We start from the raw sequence: 17084 nt of genomic DNA, 5'->3' as shown, positions 1-17084 counted from the left end.
GCCAGAACTGCGAGCTCGCATCAACGATGCTTTCGAACTCATTGATGGGGACATGCTGCGCCGAGTGTGGGAGGAACTTGATTATCGGCTTGATGTCTGTCGAATCACTAAAGGGGCACATATCGAACATTTGTGAATGCCTAAAAAAACTTTTTGAGTTTTTGTATCTGTGTGCAAAGCACTGTGAAAATATCTCAAATAACAAAGTTATTGTAGAGCTGTGAAATCGCTTCAGTCATTTGTAATAACCCTGTAAATCATTATATAACGTCTACGCGTGACCAGAGGTCCGTGTCGATTGGTGTTGGTTTCGAATGCCCATAAGACAACACTTTCGTCTCCTGGGTTTAGTTTGTCATCTCGTTGCTGGTTAAAACTAACGATTTCTAACGTTTGATTGCGCTCAGTGAACCATCCGATTAAGTGCTGCGTTCGAATCTCCAGGAAACACACAACTTTATGGCAGATCATTTCGAGTTTAAACTTGCACACTGTTTGTTACTTTTGACTGAAACCATACTTGAGATATTTCGTCTTTACTTGTTAGATTGCATTCCCGGATAGTAGCGCAGTAAGAAAACTTTCGTCGTGTCATTTAAAGGAGGATGCTGCTTTCTGAGGTTTCATTTATTACAATACATTTGAATTTGGAAGCGTAATGGCTGTGTAATCTCGAATAACACCTTTTCTGGTGTTTGCATTATCGAATTATTAATTTGCATCTAAACTGATGGTCGCACAGAGCAGTTGTCTCTTGTGGCCTCATGCAGTGAACATTTTGTACAGGCAAAGACTGTACCGAAAAGAGAGCAGAGGAACAATGTTACGTGGACTGATCACAAATCAGGCGAAACACAATTCAGATCTTTCCGTAAAGTTTCTGGCGTGCAGCCGCATAAATTCAGCCTCTTCTGCTAATATTTCGGCCGAACACCGTCCCGCCATCTCCAGAGTGAGCCGAGGTGACTGACGCTGCCGCACCGGGTCCGTCCTTTTAAACCCGAGGACCGAACCACTGAATTTATGCGGCTGCACGCCAGAAACTTTATGGAACAGACCTTACGCCGCGAAAACATTAAGAAGGACGACAACTGAGGTCGTTCAGATGATTTTGAGCATGATAGAACATGTTAAATACATGTGCGTAAGCTATGAGGCCATAAAATGTCACACACACACACACACACACACACACACACACACACACACACACACACAGTTTTTTATGGGGGTGGTGTTGCCGAGTTGGTGTTTATCTCTCACATGTTTTGAATAAATTGTTGTCTGTGTGTCAGAAAGTTTCTGTGTTTGGTGAGGCTGAATGAAGAAAACTGCCATTAACTGCAGTGAAATTTTTTTGCCTGCATACCAGGAAAGTGTAACTTTGAAAACCAGGAGACGGGATTGTTCTTGTGTGTGACGTCTGGCAGTGAAGCTGCAGACAGGGACCAGTGTCAGCTGCAAGAAGCCTGTCCTGTGGTGGAGGTGAGCGACTGGTTAGGTGTAGCGTCCCGAGAGCGAAGGAGCTGACTTACAGGAATGAGTGTGACAAAGTGTGGTAATGAAATCTTTCAGAGGTTGTATAATGCTATTTGTAATGGACGATGAATGAAGATTTTCTTATGAGGGGGATAGAACAGATGTACTGTGATTTAATACATACACACAATTGCGCACTGTTTTGTACTGTGGGAGGGGGAATACGGTAGGTTTGTTTCAGGACAGATTTGTATTCGCAGCAGTTGTTTCCTCGTGTGGCTGTTTTTCTCGTTCTGTGTGTTGTGTGTTGTGTAGCAGAGAGTGGCAGTTTGTGTGTTTTGTGCAGGAGCCTCTCTGCAGAGGAGAGGGGCAGGAGGCTGGTCCAGGCGGCTGAGCAGGGGGCAGTGGGGCAGCTGAGGGCGCTGATCGCCGCAGGGGCCGACGTGGGGGCGAGGGGCGAGTTGGGGCGGACCGCCCTGCACTGGGCAGCGCGCAGGGGAGACGTCGAGGCGGCGAGGCTGCTGGTGGGGGCGGGGGCGGCGGTGGACGCCAGGGCTGACGGTGGGTGGACGCCGCTGCATCTGGCGGCAGCCAATGGCCGCGCAGAAGTGGCGGCTGCGCTGCTCGCCGCGGGTGCCGACAGGGGGGCCACAGGTGGTGATGGTGGGTGGACAGCGCTGGACATCGCCAGGCTGTGCAACCACAGGCGGCTGGTGGAGATGCTGTCATGAGGCAGCCCGTCCAGCGAACTCTGTGCAAAAAAAACAGGAACTGAAAGAATTTGTACGAGAGCAATATACATAAATTTTTAAATAAAGATCCAAAAAACTCAATCCCATTGTGACTCACTAATTTGAGACCTCTTCGAGTAACATACAGCACACACATACTCTAAGGAACGTTGTAACAAAACTCAGACAGCGCCAGATAACAGAAAAATCATTCAGGTAACAACGGACAATCCTTCTTTCAAGAAAAATCTCACGAGTACACTTCCAGACTAAACATGGCAGAAGTCAACAGTTCATCGTGAACAAACACAACTGCTCTATAATATCTGATCGCTGAAAAGTATTTCATACCAGTCAGCAAGGTGCTACATCAGACTATTCTAATTTGCAACATACCGAGATTGACGCTATATCAGTTCTATCACCAGAACTTTCGCTCCTGATATCAGACTCAATTCACTTCTCCATATTCAGCAAACATTCTACTCTACCGTACCTGTTGTGTTTAATAACAACGAGATCGTAGTAGCAGTATTCACACTACATAATGCGACTATCATCTGCAACCATACTGTCAGTCTACATTTAACTAAACACAATCACACCACAACATGACACGCATACAAAATGTGAAGGAAATCCTCTCTATCTGGTACTGTTGTCTCTACTTGAGGTAAAAGATTGCAACGAGCAAAGTAATTCTAGTGTATTGGAGACAGAACACCGAGGCCCCAGTTTCAGCACACGAAAGCAATTTCGCAGCGACGCACACGAGTCTCCACACTCATCGGTCACAACGGCACAGCTGAGACGGTGACGCAAGTCGTGGAGCTACAGGTAATAAAATTACACTTACCTTCACTCGCACATCGAGTAAATAAGTATAGTGGAGAGTGTATACGCCTGTCAGCTCAGCTGCTGTCACCTCACTTCACTCCCTGTGTCCGCAGCTCGCCGCTCCCCGCCAGTCCGTGGCTCCTGCCACAGCTGTCAGCGGCCTCTCTGCTTGTGAGGCGCCAGCACGCAAACGGCAGAACAGTCCGTGAGGCCGTCACTCACACTTCACTCACAAAGAGTACTGACAAGGCGCAGAAGAAATGCTCAGACACAACATTGCCTTCACGAATCTTTTCAACAGTAAAATTTCTTCTCCGAGACCTTCGCTATTAACGTCTACACTGTAGCAAGATTCGTCGCTTCCCACAAGCTCTTGGACCGGAGAATCGTGTTCGCTTACGTAGTTCCACGGGAAACGGAATGTGTCCGTGTTGCGTGTGGCTGCACGCGGTACAGTCAAGTTCCCTACAGCTGTGTAATAACGTGGCAAAAATTTAGTTGAAAACTGTTCCTCGAGCTATGGTTTAAATCGTCCCCTGATGCTTCATCAACAAAGCGTTTTCTTCTGCCTTGCCGATTCTCTCCGTCATCAATCATTACATTCAGTTCAGGTGATATTCCAGTATTTTCTGCTACTTTGCAACTTTCTGCGTAAATAGTATCTCAACATTTCTCAGGTGATTTAATTCTTCCGCGAGACTCTTACTAATACTACTTCAAAAATATGTTTCTCCGGTTTGAAGTACAACTTTACGTATGTTTATTGCAGCCAATAATTTCAAATACTTCTGAATGCTCCTTAGTTCAATGTGTTGCTCCCGCACTCCAGGTTATTAGCAAGTTCAACCGCCCATTGTAATCCTCGGCAAATGGACGCGTGGCACCTACCCACACAGACCCTCTCGTTGCCGATATTTTCTTTTAAAACTTTCTGTAGCTGCCACTTTCATTTTAAATGAGTTTCTTAGAAACAGCAGTTGTACTGGAGACAGAGGAGAAACGTCATGGGGAAGTATCGCAGTTAACTCGAGTGATTCTTTTTGCCACGTCTTCCCCACATGTGCCACATGTAAGCTGACGTTTCGTTGCTCTGTGTGCAACTATGACTTCCGTATCAGACACAATCTTACACGCCTCCGCCGTAACATTAAACGCTCTTAGTGGAGGTAACAGAGAGCCATGTTGTGCATCTCGCCGAAAGTTCGGCACGCGCCTGACGCCCTCCACCTGGTGCTGCCTGCTACTGCGGCTCACTGGAACGGCACAGCAGAGGGGAAACAGCCCAGAACTCCGTCCCCTTTCCTCGCATCGTCAAACACGCTGGAATTCACTGCTCATATCGCTAAATAACCGGACGCCAAATAGTCTGAAACGTGTTCCTGTTTAAACTCGTGTATGTAAACGTCTGGTTGGTATCTGAGAAACTGGTAAAATTAATGTTGATATGTAAATGGGTTAATCTCAGAGCAGGGCAGCAGAACTGTTTTAAAATTAAATTTTGATCGGAAGTATGTGAAGCACACGCTACACGATGCGAAATGCAGTCGAGCCACCACGTCAAACAATTCGCCTGCGAGAGAGCATGGCGTTTTCAATGAAACTTACAAATGCTATTTGATTGCAAACAAATGACTCAGGTTAAAATGTTGGCCATGAATGTTGTTAATGTCTATCTTCAGCCTCGCAAAGAATCACTGTACCAGCAGTTTTACCGTAATTAAGAGCAAATGAACACAAAATTCTACGCATCCAACTTTGTGTTCAAACCGTTCCAAAACTCACAAGGTAACACCTGTCTCAGATCATCTACCGATTTGAAACCTCTGAAGTGATGTACTTTCACAGATATATTCCGACAATTACACTATCTGACAGTGAGCAATGGCAATTAAATATGTTGGCCTACCTCTGAGAACGGAAGGTTCGTTTCTTCTGCAACCTATTTAGTATTAGTATAACGACAGAACTGTCAAAAACCAAAAAAGAGGAACTGAAGTTAACGACTGACAGATGAGAGAAAGGTTCCAAGTATAACTGTGCTTCACCAAGCCACAACAGCAACACACCGTTTCATGAATTACTCACAACCAGACATGTCAGCACACTCCCTGGTGCGACGCGCCTACACACTACGAGTAAAATACTTGAAACGACTCACCACGCAGGAACTGGAGGATTTACTGTGATTTCGCGCGCTGCGTTGATGGCTACGGTGCTGTGCTACAATGCAAAACACGTTGTCCACCTTGGCACCATGATTGTTACATCGTTTCATATTTTAAATATTTTGTGTTATGTTATTAGTTTTGGGGTAATTTCTACATTTCGTGTTTTTACTGATACGTCTGTGGTTGACAGCCTCCAGCTGTTCCAGCACAATATGTCTCCAGAACTGAGTTTGAATGCAGTGCTGGACGACCCACACCCTACATGAGAAAATAATTACGAAATATTATCTGCCCTGTACATGTTTACTTACAGCTGCACAGTAAAGGGTGATATTAGGAAAAATACTTTGTTTTTCTCGCAACTCCAGTTATAGAACAGTTCTTACAGGTAGCGACAATCTGTAGGAGACTACAGAACAATCAGGTGAAGAAAGGTTCAACCGTAATTTCGAAAATGTAATGTAATTCAAATGACGCAACGGATATCCAATTGCGCAAAAAATGTCTTAGAGCTGAAGTGGAAAAATGAACATAATCGGTGTTGAGCGCACCGCCATCGAAGAAAATGGAAAAATCTACAAAGTAATGGAGCTAAATAACTACAAATATTCCAAAGTTTAGTTTTAGACGTCTTTGCTTTGGCAGATTCTTGAAATACAACGTTGTATGTATGTCTGTTTTCACCTCTGCAACTGAATGTAGCCCAGTCAACTGGTTGTTGTCCCATAACGAAACTGCGGAAGATCTTTTAATGACGTGTTTTGGCCTACTAAATAATAATTTCGCGGTTGCTGCCTTGTAGCAGACTGGCTTCACAACGAGAGATCCAGAAAGCCTCAAAATTTTCACTCTTCTCAGATTTTCGTTCGTTTCACGAAGACTATGCGTTTCTCGAAGTTGAAACCCGGCACAAAATTACAGCAGCCAAACACTTCTACAAAACGCACCAATCAGGTCTGATTTTGTGACGAGCAATGACGGCGCTAGAGCGCGCTGAAGAACGGCGACTGCCGAAAATTCGGAACGCTCCTTCAACGGCCTTCGTCTGTTGTTCTCTGGTATTACGGCGCACTACAACGGTACGGCACGCTTCAGCAGAGGGGAAACAGCCCAGAACTCCGTCTGCATTCTTCCCATCACCAAACACAACGGCATTCACCGCATATATGTTGTGATAAAAGTAAAGTGATATCTTTTGAAACGTGTTCGTATTTATTTATACTCGTCTTTTAAAGTGTGTCTGGTATCTGAGTAATTGTTGAAATTTGATACCGAAATACGTAAATCTCAATACAGTGCAGCAGAACTGTATAAAAATGTATGTGAAGGAGACGCTACACGATGCGAAATCCCCTGCAGCCAGTTCATCAAACAATTTGCCTGCGAGAGAGCAGGCCGATTTGAATGTCATTTATATACGCAACTTGTCTACAAAACTAATGTTGGCCCTGGATACTGTTAATCCTTATCTTTAGACATGGAAACAATGACTGCACCAGAACTGCTTTTGTATTTATAATGCAAATGAACATAGAATTTAACACATCTGAGTTTGTGTCAAACGGCTTAAAAAATTGACAAATAACACCTTTCTGAAACAATTTACCGATCTGAAACGTCTGAAATGATGATACCTTCACAGATTAATTCTGGTGTATGACGGAGGATACTCTAAGTACGACAGCTCTTTCAGCCCTGTCCTATTCCAGTCGCGAATGTGTTGTAGTCTCATCAAAAAGTTTGAAATCGAGTGAAAAACTTTACGCCCACAAGAGTTAACAGCTTTCACAAGTTTTAGCTCAAAGTATCAGTTCCACTTACGATTAGCAGAAGTACCGAGCGCATCCTTCACGTACTTCCGTTCAAAATTTAATTTTTATGCAGTTCTGTTGAACTGTATTGAGATTACGAAATTGCATTGTCCTCCTTTTCCTCAAATCTCCTTCACAACTGTAGTTCAGAAGGTTCATTCTCACGCTAGGCTTACTGTAACTCAGGAACCAATCGAGAACGGAGCTGAAATTCTGCCGTTTGTACTGACATGCTTCCCATGTATCAATGATTCGGAACGGAGGACTGTAGAATATTTGGTAAGTGAAATGCTGTGCCAGGTTAGTCCTCAGGGACGGTGCGAGAAATATCTTCGGACTACTCGCCTGTTAAGAGCTCTGTCTGGTTTTTCGTCCTTTGGCGACAGACCGACGTTGGGCGGCCACTGCTCCCAGAATCCGCGCAACTCGTGACGTGTTTATTGCAACCGATCCAGCGCCGTCACGCATGCAGCACGCCATAATCTGGAGAACTTGGCCTTGAATTGTTCTCACTGTCTCAACGTGGTATTAGTTAACTGCAGGAGCGTCTGCGGAAAGTTCTCAGAACTAATCTCGCTTATAAGCAGTAACAATGGTCACACAGCAGTAGGGACGGAAAGCTGGGTGAAACGCCAAGTCAGTAGCAACGAGGTTCTAAATTCCGGTCGCAACGTAGGTCGTAAAGAGAGGTCGGCCGCTGGTGCTTAAAGCAGTGAGAAGTAGGATTACGTTAGAGAGATCAGCGGAGATCCCGAATGTAAAATAATTTGTATCAAGAGAAGCGTTAAAGCTGGATCAAACGTGGTGATCGGACGCTTCAATAGACTCAGCAGCAACAATGGCGGAACAGTTTGAGGGGAACCTGGAGAATATTTCGCGTGAATTTGCTGGCCATGTTATAGTTTTAGGTGGAAACTTAATGTTGCCATGTATACAAGGAGACTCAGGTGGCTAAAACTGGTGGTAGGGCCAGAAAATCATAATAAATTAATCCAAGTGCTTTACCCAAAAACTACCTCGAGCCATTAATCTGAGAACCGACTCGTGAAGATAACGCCTTAGGCCTGCCGGTAAGACAGAGACCCGAACTTTTCGAATCTGTTGGGGTAGAACAGGGAATCGGCGATCCCAAGGCCGTTAGAGAGTCACTGAATACAACCGTAAACAGGAATACAAAGAAAGGTGGGAAGGTCGTTCTGCCTAGCAAGAGCGACGAGAAACAGGCTTCAGACTACCTGAGCAGTCAGCACCAAAATTTCCTCTGCAGTACTAAAAGCGTGGGTATCAATGGAGGAAGTTGAAGAGCATCGTACAGTACGCTGTAGGATCGCAGCGATGAGTTTAAGGCACTGATTTCCGTAGAAGTGCGCGTCAGCGCACGCCAGAACACGAGAGAACAGTCTACAGAAATGACAGAGATCCGAATGTCAACAATGGAACTCGAGCCAAAGAAAGAGTTCTTTGTGGGAAGCGATCCACACCTGTAACATGCTGCGTTACTCTCTACGTGACGAAAACCTGCGTAAACATTCGGTCTGGTAGTTTAGGCAAAAATGCTTACGGCACTTTTATCCACGTACAAGTAGCTTCAGGCGGCGACATTTACGCCGCGGGGAAAGTCGTAGGTGGGGGCGCGACGCGGAATGCGGGCAGCGAATCCGGGCGAGGGCCGCGCATGCGCAGAAGCGGCGGGCGGGGCGGGAACAGGCGGTAGGGGCGCTGCGAGCAGAGAGACGAGGAGAGAGAGAGAGAGAGAAAAAAGACCGGCCACGCGACGGGAAGGCCGAACCTAAATCGGGATTGTCACTTAGCATATAAAATCTGCAACACTGTTTAGCGATACGAGCTCCAGTTGCACTCGACAATTCAAAATTCAGCCATGATTGCACACACCAGCGTCCGGCTGGCAGTTAATGTCACGATATTACAAAGATATTTTCTCCCGATCTACCAGTAATTTCGCAGTTGTATCTCAGCAGCTTACATCTACCTAATGGCCGTATACGGTGTACAAACACTAAACACTATTTTGATAAGAGTTGTTTCACTTATGAGACAAAACGTTGCATTATAAAATTTCTGCTGCAAACTTCAGACATACGCAATGTCATAAAAAAAGAAAACTACACAGTTTCAAGTATGTGAAATACGGACATTTTTCCATTACTCGAAGTATGTCGGTACAAAGTCCCCCTGAGCTGACGCTGTCTCCAGCACACGGCAGGCCGAGTACACAGCCAGACCGCCCGACACACACACTGCCTGCCACTGCCGTGAAAGGAAGCAACACCCGTGGTGTCGGCAACAGACCTACAACGAATATGATTACAACGATACTACAGAAGTTGAGTACATTTGTCACATTCACAACTTCATTCAGATTTGTGGCCCAGACGTCTAGAAAATTGACACAGCAAATAGGACACCCCGTTTCCATTTCTCATTTAAGTGCGGACACGAGATATTTCTGCAGTTAAGCTACTCTGGATGGCGAGCGCCTGTTGGCTTTAGTCTTGTTTTTTCGCGTCCTCTCCTATTTATACCCAATATTGCGATAGGAACTGCATTAATCATTTCGTACCACGTCGCACGCAATCTTCCACACCGTCGCCGTGGTACTGAACACCATGTGTAGAGGTGACACAGAGCACTCCTGTACCCAGTTGCTGGCTGTAGCGATGTGTGAGAGGTTACAAAACACACACCGTGTCCTCCAGAACTCTAAGTACTGCCGTTAAGTCGATCTCACGTCGTACACAATTCCCGCCACGCTCACTGCTTACGTTTCGTCATTTATCCACAGCTACACTACGCCCAGCAGAGAATAAATCTGTACCATCACCTCATGAGCGTAATTCGTGTTAAAAAAATTATCTCCATTCAGTCTCGACACACAGGTCATAGGGAGTGCCGTGAATGTTTCGCAGCTTGCTACGGAGATTTAGGATTGGCGCCAACTGAATGCATCAAAATGAAACACTCATCAAAGGCAAACGCCTGTGAGGACTGTGTGAAGAACAAAATTGTTGTTAACCTCCCAGATGAGGGTTTGAATAGTGCGTTATGTGGTTCGTTGGGACTGACATACTCGATAAAACAGACTGCTGGTTCTCCGAAGTGAAGAAATCGTAGGCAGTTACTCTCGTAAAGAAACGGCCAACGATAGTGACGTAGATGACCAGCAAATGTTTCCGAAATAAATTTAAGAGTTAAAATTTCCATGCCGCAAGTACGGAAAGCGTTGCTGTATGGGATGAAAGAACGTGCTGAGAAGTGTGTGGTAAGGAATGCTTACATACTGGTAGCCCTGATGGAAAGCAATCCGATGAATAGGGAGATGCAGAATAACGTGAAATCCGGTCGTTAATAATCGCGACGTTTAATATACACACTTTGGACCTATTGCTATGAAGCAATAGAAAAGTCAATCAGTGACAGAAACACCATCTTGCATGACATGATTTCCGATATTGCTAACGATATAAGGAGTGAAAGAATTTGTAGCTTCACCAAGTTGGACTATCCGCTCCCAAAACATTGCAGAAAATCACGTCCAGAAAGATAATAAAGAAGGTACCGAGAAGAAGGTCTTAAAAGTATATAATTCATATTTAGGTGTTGGTACGTTTTGTTTGATATGTAAAGAATACGATCGCTGTTCACAGTGACTCTACCGTGAACAATGAAATCAGTCTCTGAATTTGCGATAAAAGGACGCTTTCATTGAGAGGCGTGAAGAGGCGGATTTGGAGTCAGTATCTGCACCCACATTTCTATGCAGGGTAATACACATTATCACTCTGGGTGGCTCAATGTCCGTTGTTACCTGTGTCAGTCGGCTGGAAAGTGCAGGACTTGTGCAAAGGTCAACGTCACCCACAAAGTAGTGATAGACTCATCGACATCTGGAAAAATGGCAACATGAGTGTTGTCACAGTTGTAATGCGTCACGCTTTCCTTCCGCTTTCACGAACCAAATCCCTCTTCTTTCTAGATTTGTGTTTAGCTGAACGGAATGAAACTAAAAAGCTACCGTCTTTCCCAACCAGAATTAATCATCGAAGTGTTGCCAGAAAACAGTTCCACTCTTCCGCTAAACAGCTACTTTGTACATTCCGCGTCATACGCTGATAAACATTAAATTAAGTTCAGCCTGTGTCACATCTGTAACGGAAAAGAGTATTTTCTATTTCTGGCGGCAATTTTTTGTGCGGCCTTTCGTCTTGCTACGGCTGCTTACGTCCGTCTGAGCCAGTTACCAGAGAGCGCCAGCAAACGGGAGTCACTGCGCACGCGCGGCGGCGACTGCGTAGGAAGCCCGAGGTTCCTGTGAGCAGTTGCCAGCGCGTTGGTGCGCATGCGCAGAGCTGAATCCGCGTACGAGCAGTGCCTTCTCCCGCTCCTGGCTACTTGAAACGCGGCTGTTTGCCGTATGAGCAGCAGCAGCGAGCAGCCAGATGGTACCCAGAATTTTTTTTTTAATAATGCCAGATTCGCGCTTGCGCAGAGCAAGCTGAGTTACAGTGCGGGGTCATTCTCCACGTGACCCGTGTGTATGTTTCGTGATATTGCCGGTCTCTCTTCGTTTACAGCTTCCACATCAAATGAAAACAAAGCGGATTTGTGTCTGGCAGCCATCAAGTGAATTAATATACATTCTTATGATAATGAAAGACTAAAATAAGTCAGTAGTTTCAATTTTCTGATTATATATTATTTCCACGCTATTAACAATCAACCATTAATCTCTTAATTAAGCTATTTCTGTCAGTTCTGTGGAGAAATTTGCATCTATTAATTTTCCGGCAGTCTCGGAACCGAGGTGATGCTTTTAGTATATAGAACGTAATAGTAAAAATGTTAACCAGATGTAATTACTTACCGAATGAAAGAGGGAGGTACTGATTTCTGTGTGTTTAAAAGCGTTCTTTCGGGCAGAGCATCTTCATTTTGCAAATAAAACACAGTTGTTGACAGAAAAAATAGTGGCAGCCAGAATAAATTCATAAATGTGCTGAAAAACAACAGGAGAACAATGCTATTAGTGCAGTTCATAAGGGAATCTGTAGACAGCATTCGAGATAGCAGAATGTAATGTTAAAAATGTAGCCAGATGTAATTACTTACCAGAGTAAAGAAGGAAGTAATCAGTTCTCTACATTTGAAAGCCAGCTTTGCAGCAGCGCGTCTTCCCTTTGCAAATAAAACGCAGTCGATGGCAGAGTAAGTGGCGGCACCCATAAGATGCTCATTAACCTGCTGATAAAGAGAAGGCGAACAAAGCCATTGCTACATTTCATATAGGAATCTGTAGACAGCATTCGAGGTTCCAGGATGTAATATTAAAATCGTTAATCAGATGTAATCGCTTGCCAGATGAAAGACTGAAGTACTTATTTGCCCATTTCTCAACACCAGTTTTCCAGTAGCTTATCTCTATTTGGAGTTAAAGCCCAGCAGGTGGCAGAGTAAACGGAGGCAGCCACAACACACAGCTTAACCTGCCGAGAAAGAGCAGGAGGACAAACCTGTCACTGGACAGGTCTACTGGGAGTCTGTTATTTGCACTTCTGGATTTTGTACGTACTACGTGTGTCTCAGACGCTGAGAGACACTTCTGAGTCGCTTATTATTCGCTCGCTGTCTTTGCTCAGAGCAGCTGTGTCGCTGGAAGGTGTGCTCGTTTTTGTCATCGCTGCTGGGATGAAGGAAACATTTTTTTTATTTTGTGACACTGCAGTCGCGCGTAGTTAGATTCATTGTTGAATTAGACAGTCATGTGAAGGGAATTGGGATTTTTCCTTAAAGATTGCTTAATTTTCACTATAAGGGATTTTTTCATGTCTGTCAATTATTTTTCTAACAATTGTGAGAGTAAGCATTTGACATCAATGTTGTCCTTTTTCAATGTTAGTGCATGTTGTAACACAAATTTCATACAGTTAATAATACATCAGATAATGTAAAAAGAGTTTGTTAAACGAATATTTCACCTAAGAGCATTGTGCACATCCTCGGTCCAAGTCATTTTTGTTTAAAGCAGTCTCTCACTCAGTGGTGTGTACAACACAGTTTACTTGCTGGCTGGAGCGTCGGCAGTAAGCTCTCAGCAACTGCAGTCAGAAATTTGCAACTGGCGTGCGCAGAGAAGCAAGCACTGCGTCTCCAAGCACTTACATTACGAGGTGAGACATTTTCATTTCACGATCTGTTTGCTACTAAAATCATCAGCGGACTGGGACCATTTCATGTACAACATTATTTGGCAGACCATTGAAGCAGAGGGACAACTTTGTTTAATTCAAGAGATTAACAGTAAAGTTCAGGATTTAATCAGTTTGCACATTTTTACAATATGAGCAAAGTAACAGAACGTATCATCTCGTTGGCAAACATAAGACACACGCAATTGCAGGACAAAGAAACAGCAACAAATGAATGTGTACCATCCGGTTATAAACGTACAAACTGACTCGCATAATTTCACCGCAGCAACTGACTATGGCTCTCCAGTTACACTGTTTTGTGATGCAGCATGTAATAAACGCAATGCCAATAATTCTTGCTCTATGATCCCGTTACAAAAGACTAAAGTTAGAGGACACTTAAAATTTACTGTTCATGGCCACACATTTTATGCAGGGTTTTTGATCATCCCACATTTAATAACAGAAGTTATGCTGGGTATGGATTTCTTGATAGAAGATGAAGCCATTTTGGGCTTTAAAGACTCTTCTAATCTACTATGCAACAATAACCAGCAAGTTGCATTAGAGTTTCAGCAGAGCATTTCCATCGAGGAACAGGAAATTAACAGATTGGAGCTTTTTTCACACACAAACAATACACAATGGTATACACAATTTTTCACCGACACATATTTTGCTCTCGCCAATACAGGTGAAGAATCAAAGCCAAGGTAGACACTTGTGAAGCAGCAACAGACGAACCAAACAACACACTGAATGGGACAGATATTTCAGCACACCGTTAATAGAGTTCCTAATGATTCAACTTTGCTCTCGCCACATTTAGTTTTGAAGAATAAAAATCCGCCAGACAAAATAAAAGAACTTGTTTCTTTCCCCAAGTCACAATATTTACGTCATCGTGAATAGTTTGACATTGCAATTACTAATACAAAAAAGGCAGCTGAGAAAAGGAAAATGCTAATAAAGAAGGTAAGTCACAACAGGAAATTCAAAGTTGGACAAAAAGCTTTAGTTCGAGCACACCCTTTGTCTTCTAAAGCAAAGAACAGGTGTCAAATATTTGTATTCCTGTATAACGGACGATTTCGGAGTCGATGAATCCCACTTCCGAACGAAGTACATCTTGAAACACTCAGAACGAAAGTTTCCAGAGGTTTCCATCACCTCACCAATATAAAACCTTTCATTGTATAATTATTTGACTTTCTACTCTTCCTTGAGATGACTACACCATACCAATATATAACACTTATGGTCTGACAACACGTATTTAATTTTCTTATGACGTCTACCGTTTGCGTGTAGTAGTTAAGCTTTTTCTACAGGTTTTCTTTCATTGACATGTATGCGTACATGAAAATAACAAATTTTCCTCATACAGTACTATAAGTACAAGCCACTTTGTATGTTAATTTTCACAGTCATTATTTTTATGTAACAGATACAACAGAGCACACATCACACATGCTGTAACATAACTCACCCCGATCTTCACAGTACATCATTTTACAAGCAGAGATTACGTAAAAGAAGAGAGCAATAATTTTTTTCGTCAATGACAAAGGCATCACAGAAGATAAAAGCAACACGAGAAACAATAAATCGAATTTTGCGTGTCGTAAAGCATTTTCTCTTACAGGCTAACGTACAGAAGTATGCAACAACGGATTCCAGAGAGTACTGATGAAACAGGTAGAGTATATATTTTTTCACAGGTATAACACGTACTGTCAGTAATCGGAGGAGATATTCAATTTAAGCGTCTTGCACTGAGATACTCAAACCCTGAGATATAACCAGGATTTCTTCATTCACTGTCAGAATTTTATTGTAGGTGTCGTACGTGAAGTGAAGACTTATGGCTTCATTATAGATGAAGTATGTGTAGCAATGATTTATAGATTTTTATAAGGAGAATACGATGAGATAATAGGAAGTGAGAATAGCGAACTTTTTATTATTATTATGCAGACGTTTATTATTTATGATATGAAGTGGCATATCGATGTTAGGGATTGTCACGGACTACGTGATGATTTTAGCCTTGTTGCATTCCTTGTTGATTGTGTTTTGGTGTGTATCTCTGACGAGTAGTACTTCTAATGGTTTGACAAAAGGTGTTGCAAAACGATAATACAAGGCTATGAATTTACAGGAAGATAAACACATTGTTTCTAAAATATGCATTTTTTTTTGTGAACAGCAATGAGAAGGTTTGAAGACGCTTATTACGATGCACTTGTTTTGATGAATTTCTGACTTTGCTTGCGCTAGTGTATTTTTTTCTCATTTACAGGATAATACAATTTCTCATTCTTTTTCGCCTCTAGATAACAGACTTAACCGGAAAGAGATATATTCTTAATTGTTTCCGTTCTGCACCTTGACTTTACTTTTTCATAGATATTAAGTACTCTTCCTGGAGCACTTAAAGTTTGCATTTGGGGCAGTCATAAGTAATCGGCACGTGCATAGGTTAAGGTTTCGTGAACACATTTTCGTTTGCTTTATGTTTTGTGTCTCAGAGGCAAAAGACAGATGTAATAATTTCTTTTTTTTTCCCTACAGAAGTAAAATATTGTTCACATTTCATTCCTTTCCCTCCCTTTAGCCTGTATCCTTATGGGCATCTACTCGAGTATGTAAAAACATACACGCTGCAGAAATCAGTATTGTACGCTTGCATAACAACACGAGTGGCAGACGCATGCTCGTGTGAAAAGTAAGAAGACAGACGGCAATGTTTGCCTATTGATACTCTCACAACGCATTGTACATGTAATGGTTACTATATTTTAATGTTTCTATTCTCTCACAGCGTGAAACCGATTTTGATTATGATTATTCTGTCTGACATGTCACTGCCGACACAGCAATGTATATTGTGATTTGAATATTCGTAAGAAATGCTTGTTATTCTTTGTTTTTTAATCTGGGAATTCACCATTGTAATTTTAGATAAATGTAAAAGATTTATTTTCTTTCACTGCGTTGTAACAGGATACACGTACTTTGAGAAAAAAGCACATTGATGGACTCGAGTAGAGATATTCTCTGCACTGTGAGACAGTTGGACGTATTATGGACGTTTTCTTTACGACGGCATGCCAAATCGATTATCGTGATTTTAGATGGCTTCACAGACATTGTGTTAAAGTGACGTGGAGATACCTTTTGTGAGCGGTCTGGCTCTGAGTTGTCTCTGGGTTTATTATGGACAGGCACAGCATCCACCAAGTCCGCCCTCAGCCGCCTCCCACACAGTCACGGTGCGACGCTCTCACCTGGTGAGGCGTTACAACGTCGTGAGTGCTGGAAGACACTTCAGCATGATCTGCACAGCGTACTGTGTACTCTCGTGCCAGCAGCTTCGTGTACGAACACCACGGAAAGACATTGCTTCGATACACATTTGCTACGACAAGCAGACGACGTAATCACAGCCAGTTTCACCAGATTTTGCGCAGAGTAACTGCAAAGAAAAATGCCGTGAACGTCATTTTTTCCCACAGTTAATGACTTTACAACTAGTGCACACAAATGTAGTGGACAATTTTCTTTAACTTGTGCACACTGCTTCCAAACGCAATGTAGCGTATTCTAAATACACAACATTTGTAACTTTACTTGGAGTGCACCTGAGAAAGAAATGGACGAAGATTTTTGCAAATTAATTTATCAGCGACGGAGCACTGCCACTTACAAAACAAAAAAGTTTTTCATGACTTGTTTACACTGCATATATGCCAGTCACATGTATATATTGCATATTCTGTTATCTTTTTATGTTTCTTTATAATATACTACACTACTTCCTAGTTTACTACTATTTTTGTGTAATATTAC

The 17084-nt window shown here is 43.0% G+C and overlaps 1 protein-coding gene across 1 annotated transcript in view; it reads left to right on the top strand.

The window, feature by feature from the left end:
* The window catches only part of LOC126108172 (protein roadkill-like), an 85526-nt gene extending 83316 nt beyond the window's left edge, over nt 1-2210 (top strand). The window contains exons 4-5 of the mRNA XM_049913414.1: nt 1826-1935; nt 2071-2210. Coding sequence (XP_049769371.1) covers nt 1826-1935; nt 2071-2210 — 250 coding nt within the window. The remainder of the gene's footprint in view (nt 1-1825; nt 1936-2070) is intronic.
* The last annotated feature ends 14874 nt before the right edge of the window (nt 2211-17084 follow it).

This window comes from Schistocerca cancellata, chromosome 11 (genome assembly GCF_023864275.1).
Source record: "Schistocerca cancellata isolate TAMUIC-IGC-003103 chromosome 11, iqSchCanc2.1, whole genome shotgun sequence".
In the NCBI taxonomy this organism is placed as follows: domain Eukaryota; kingdom Metazoa; phylum Arthropoda; class Insecta; order Orthoptera; family Acrididae; genus Schistocerca; species Schistocerca cancellata.
The sequence above is the reverse complement of the archived record's forward strand: the minus strand, read 5'-3'. Positions and strand labels throughout refer to the sequence as shown.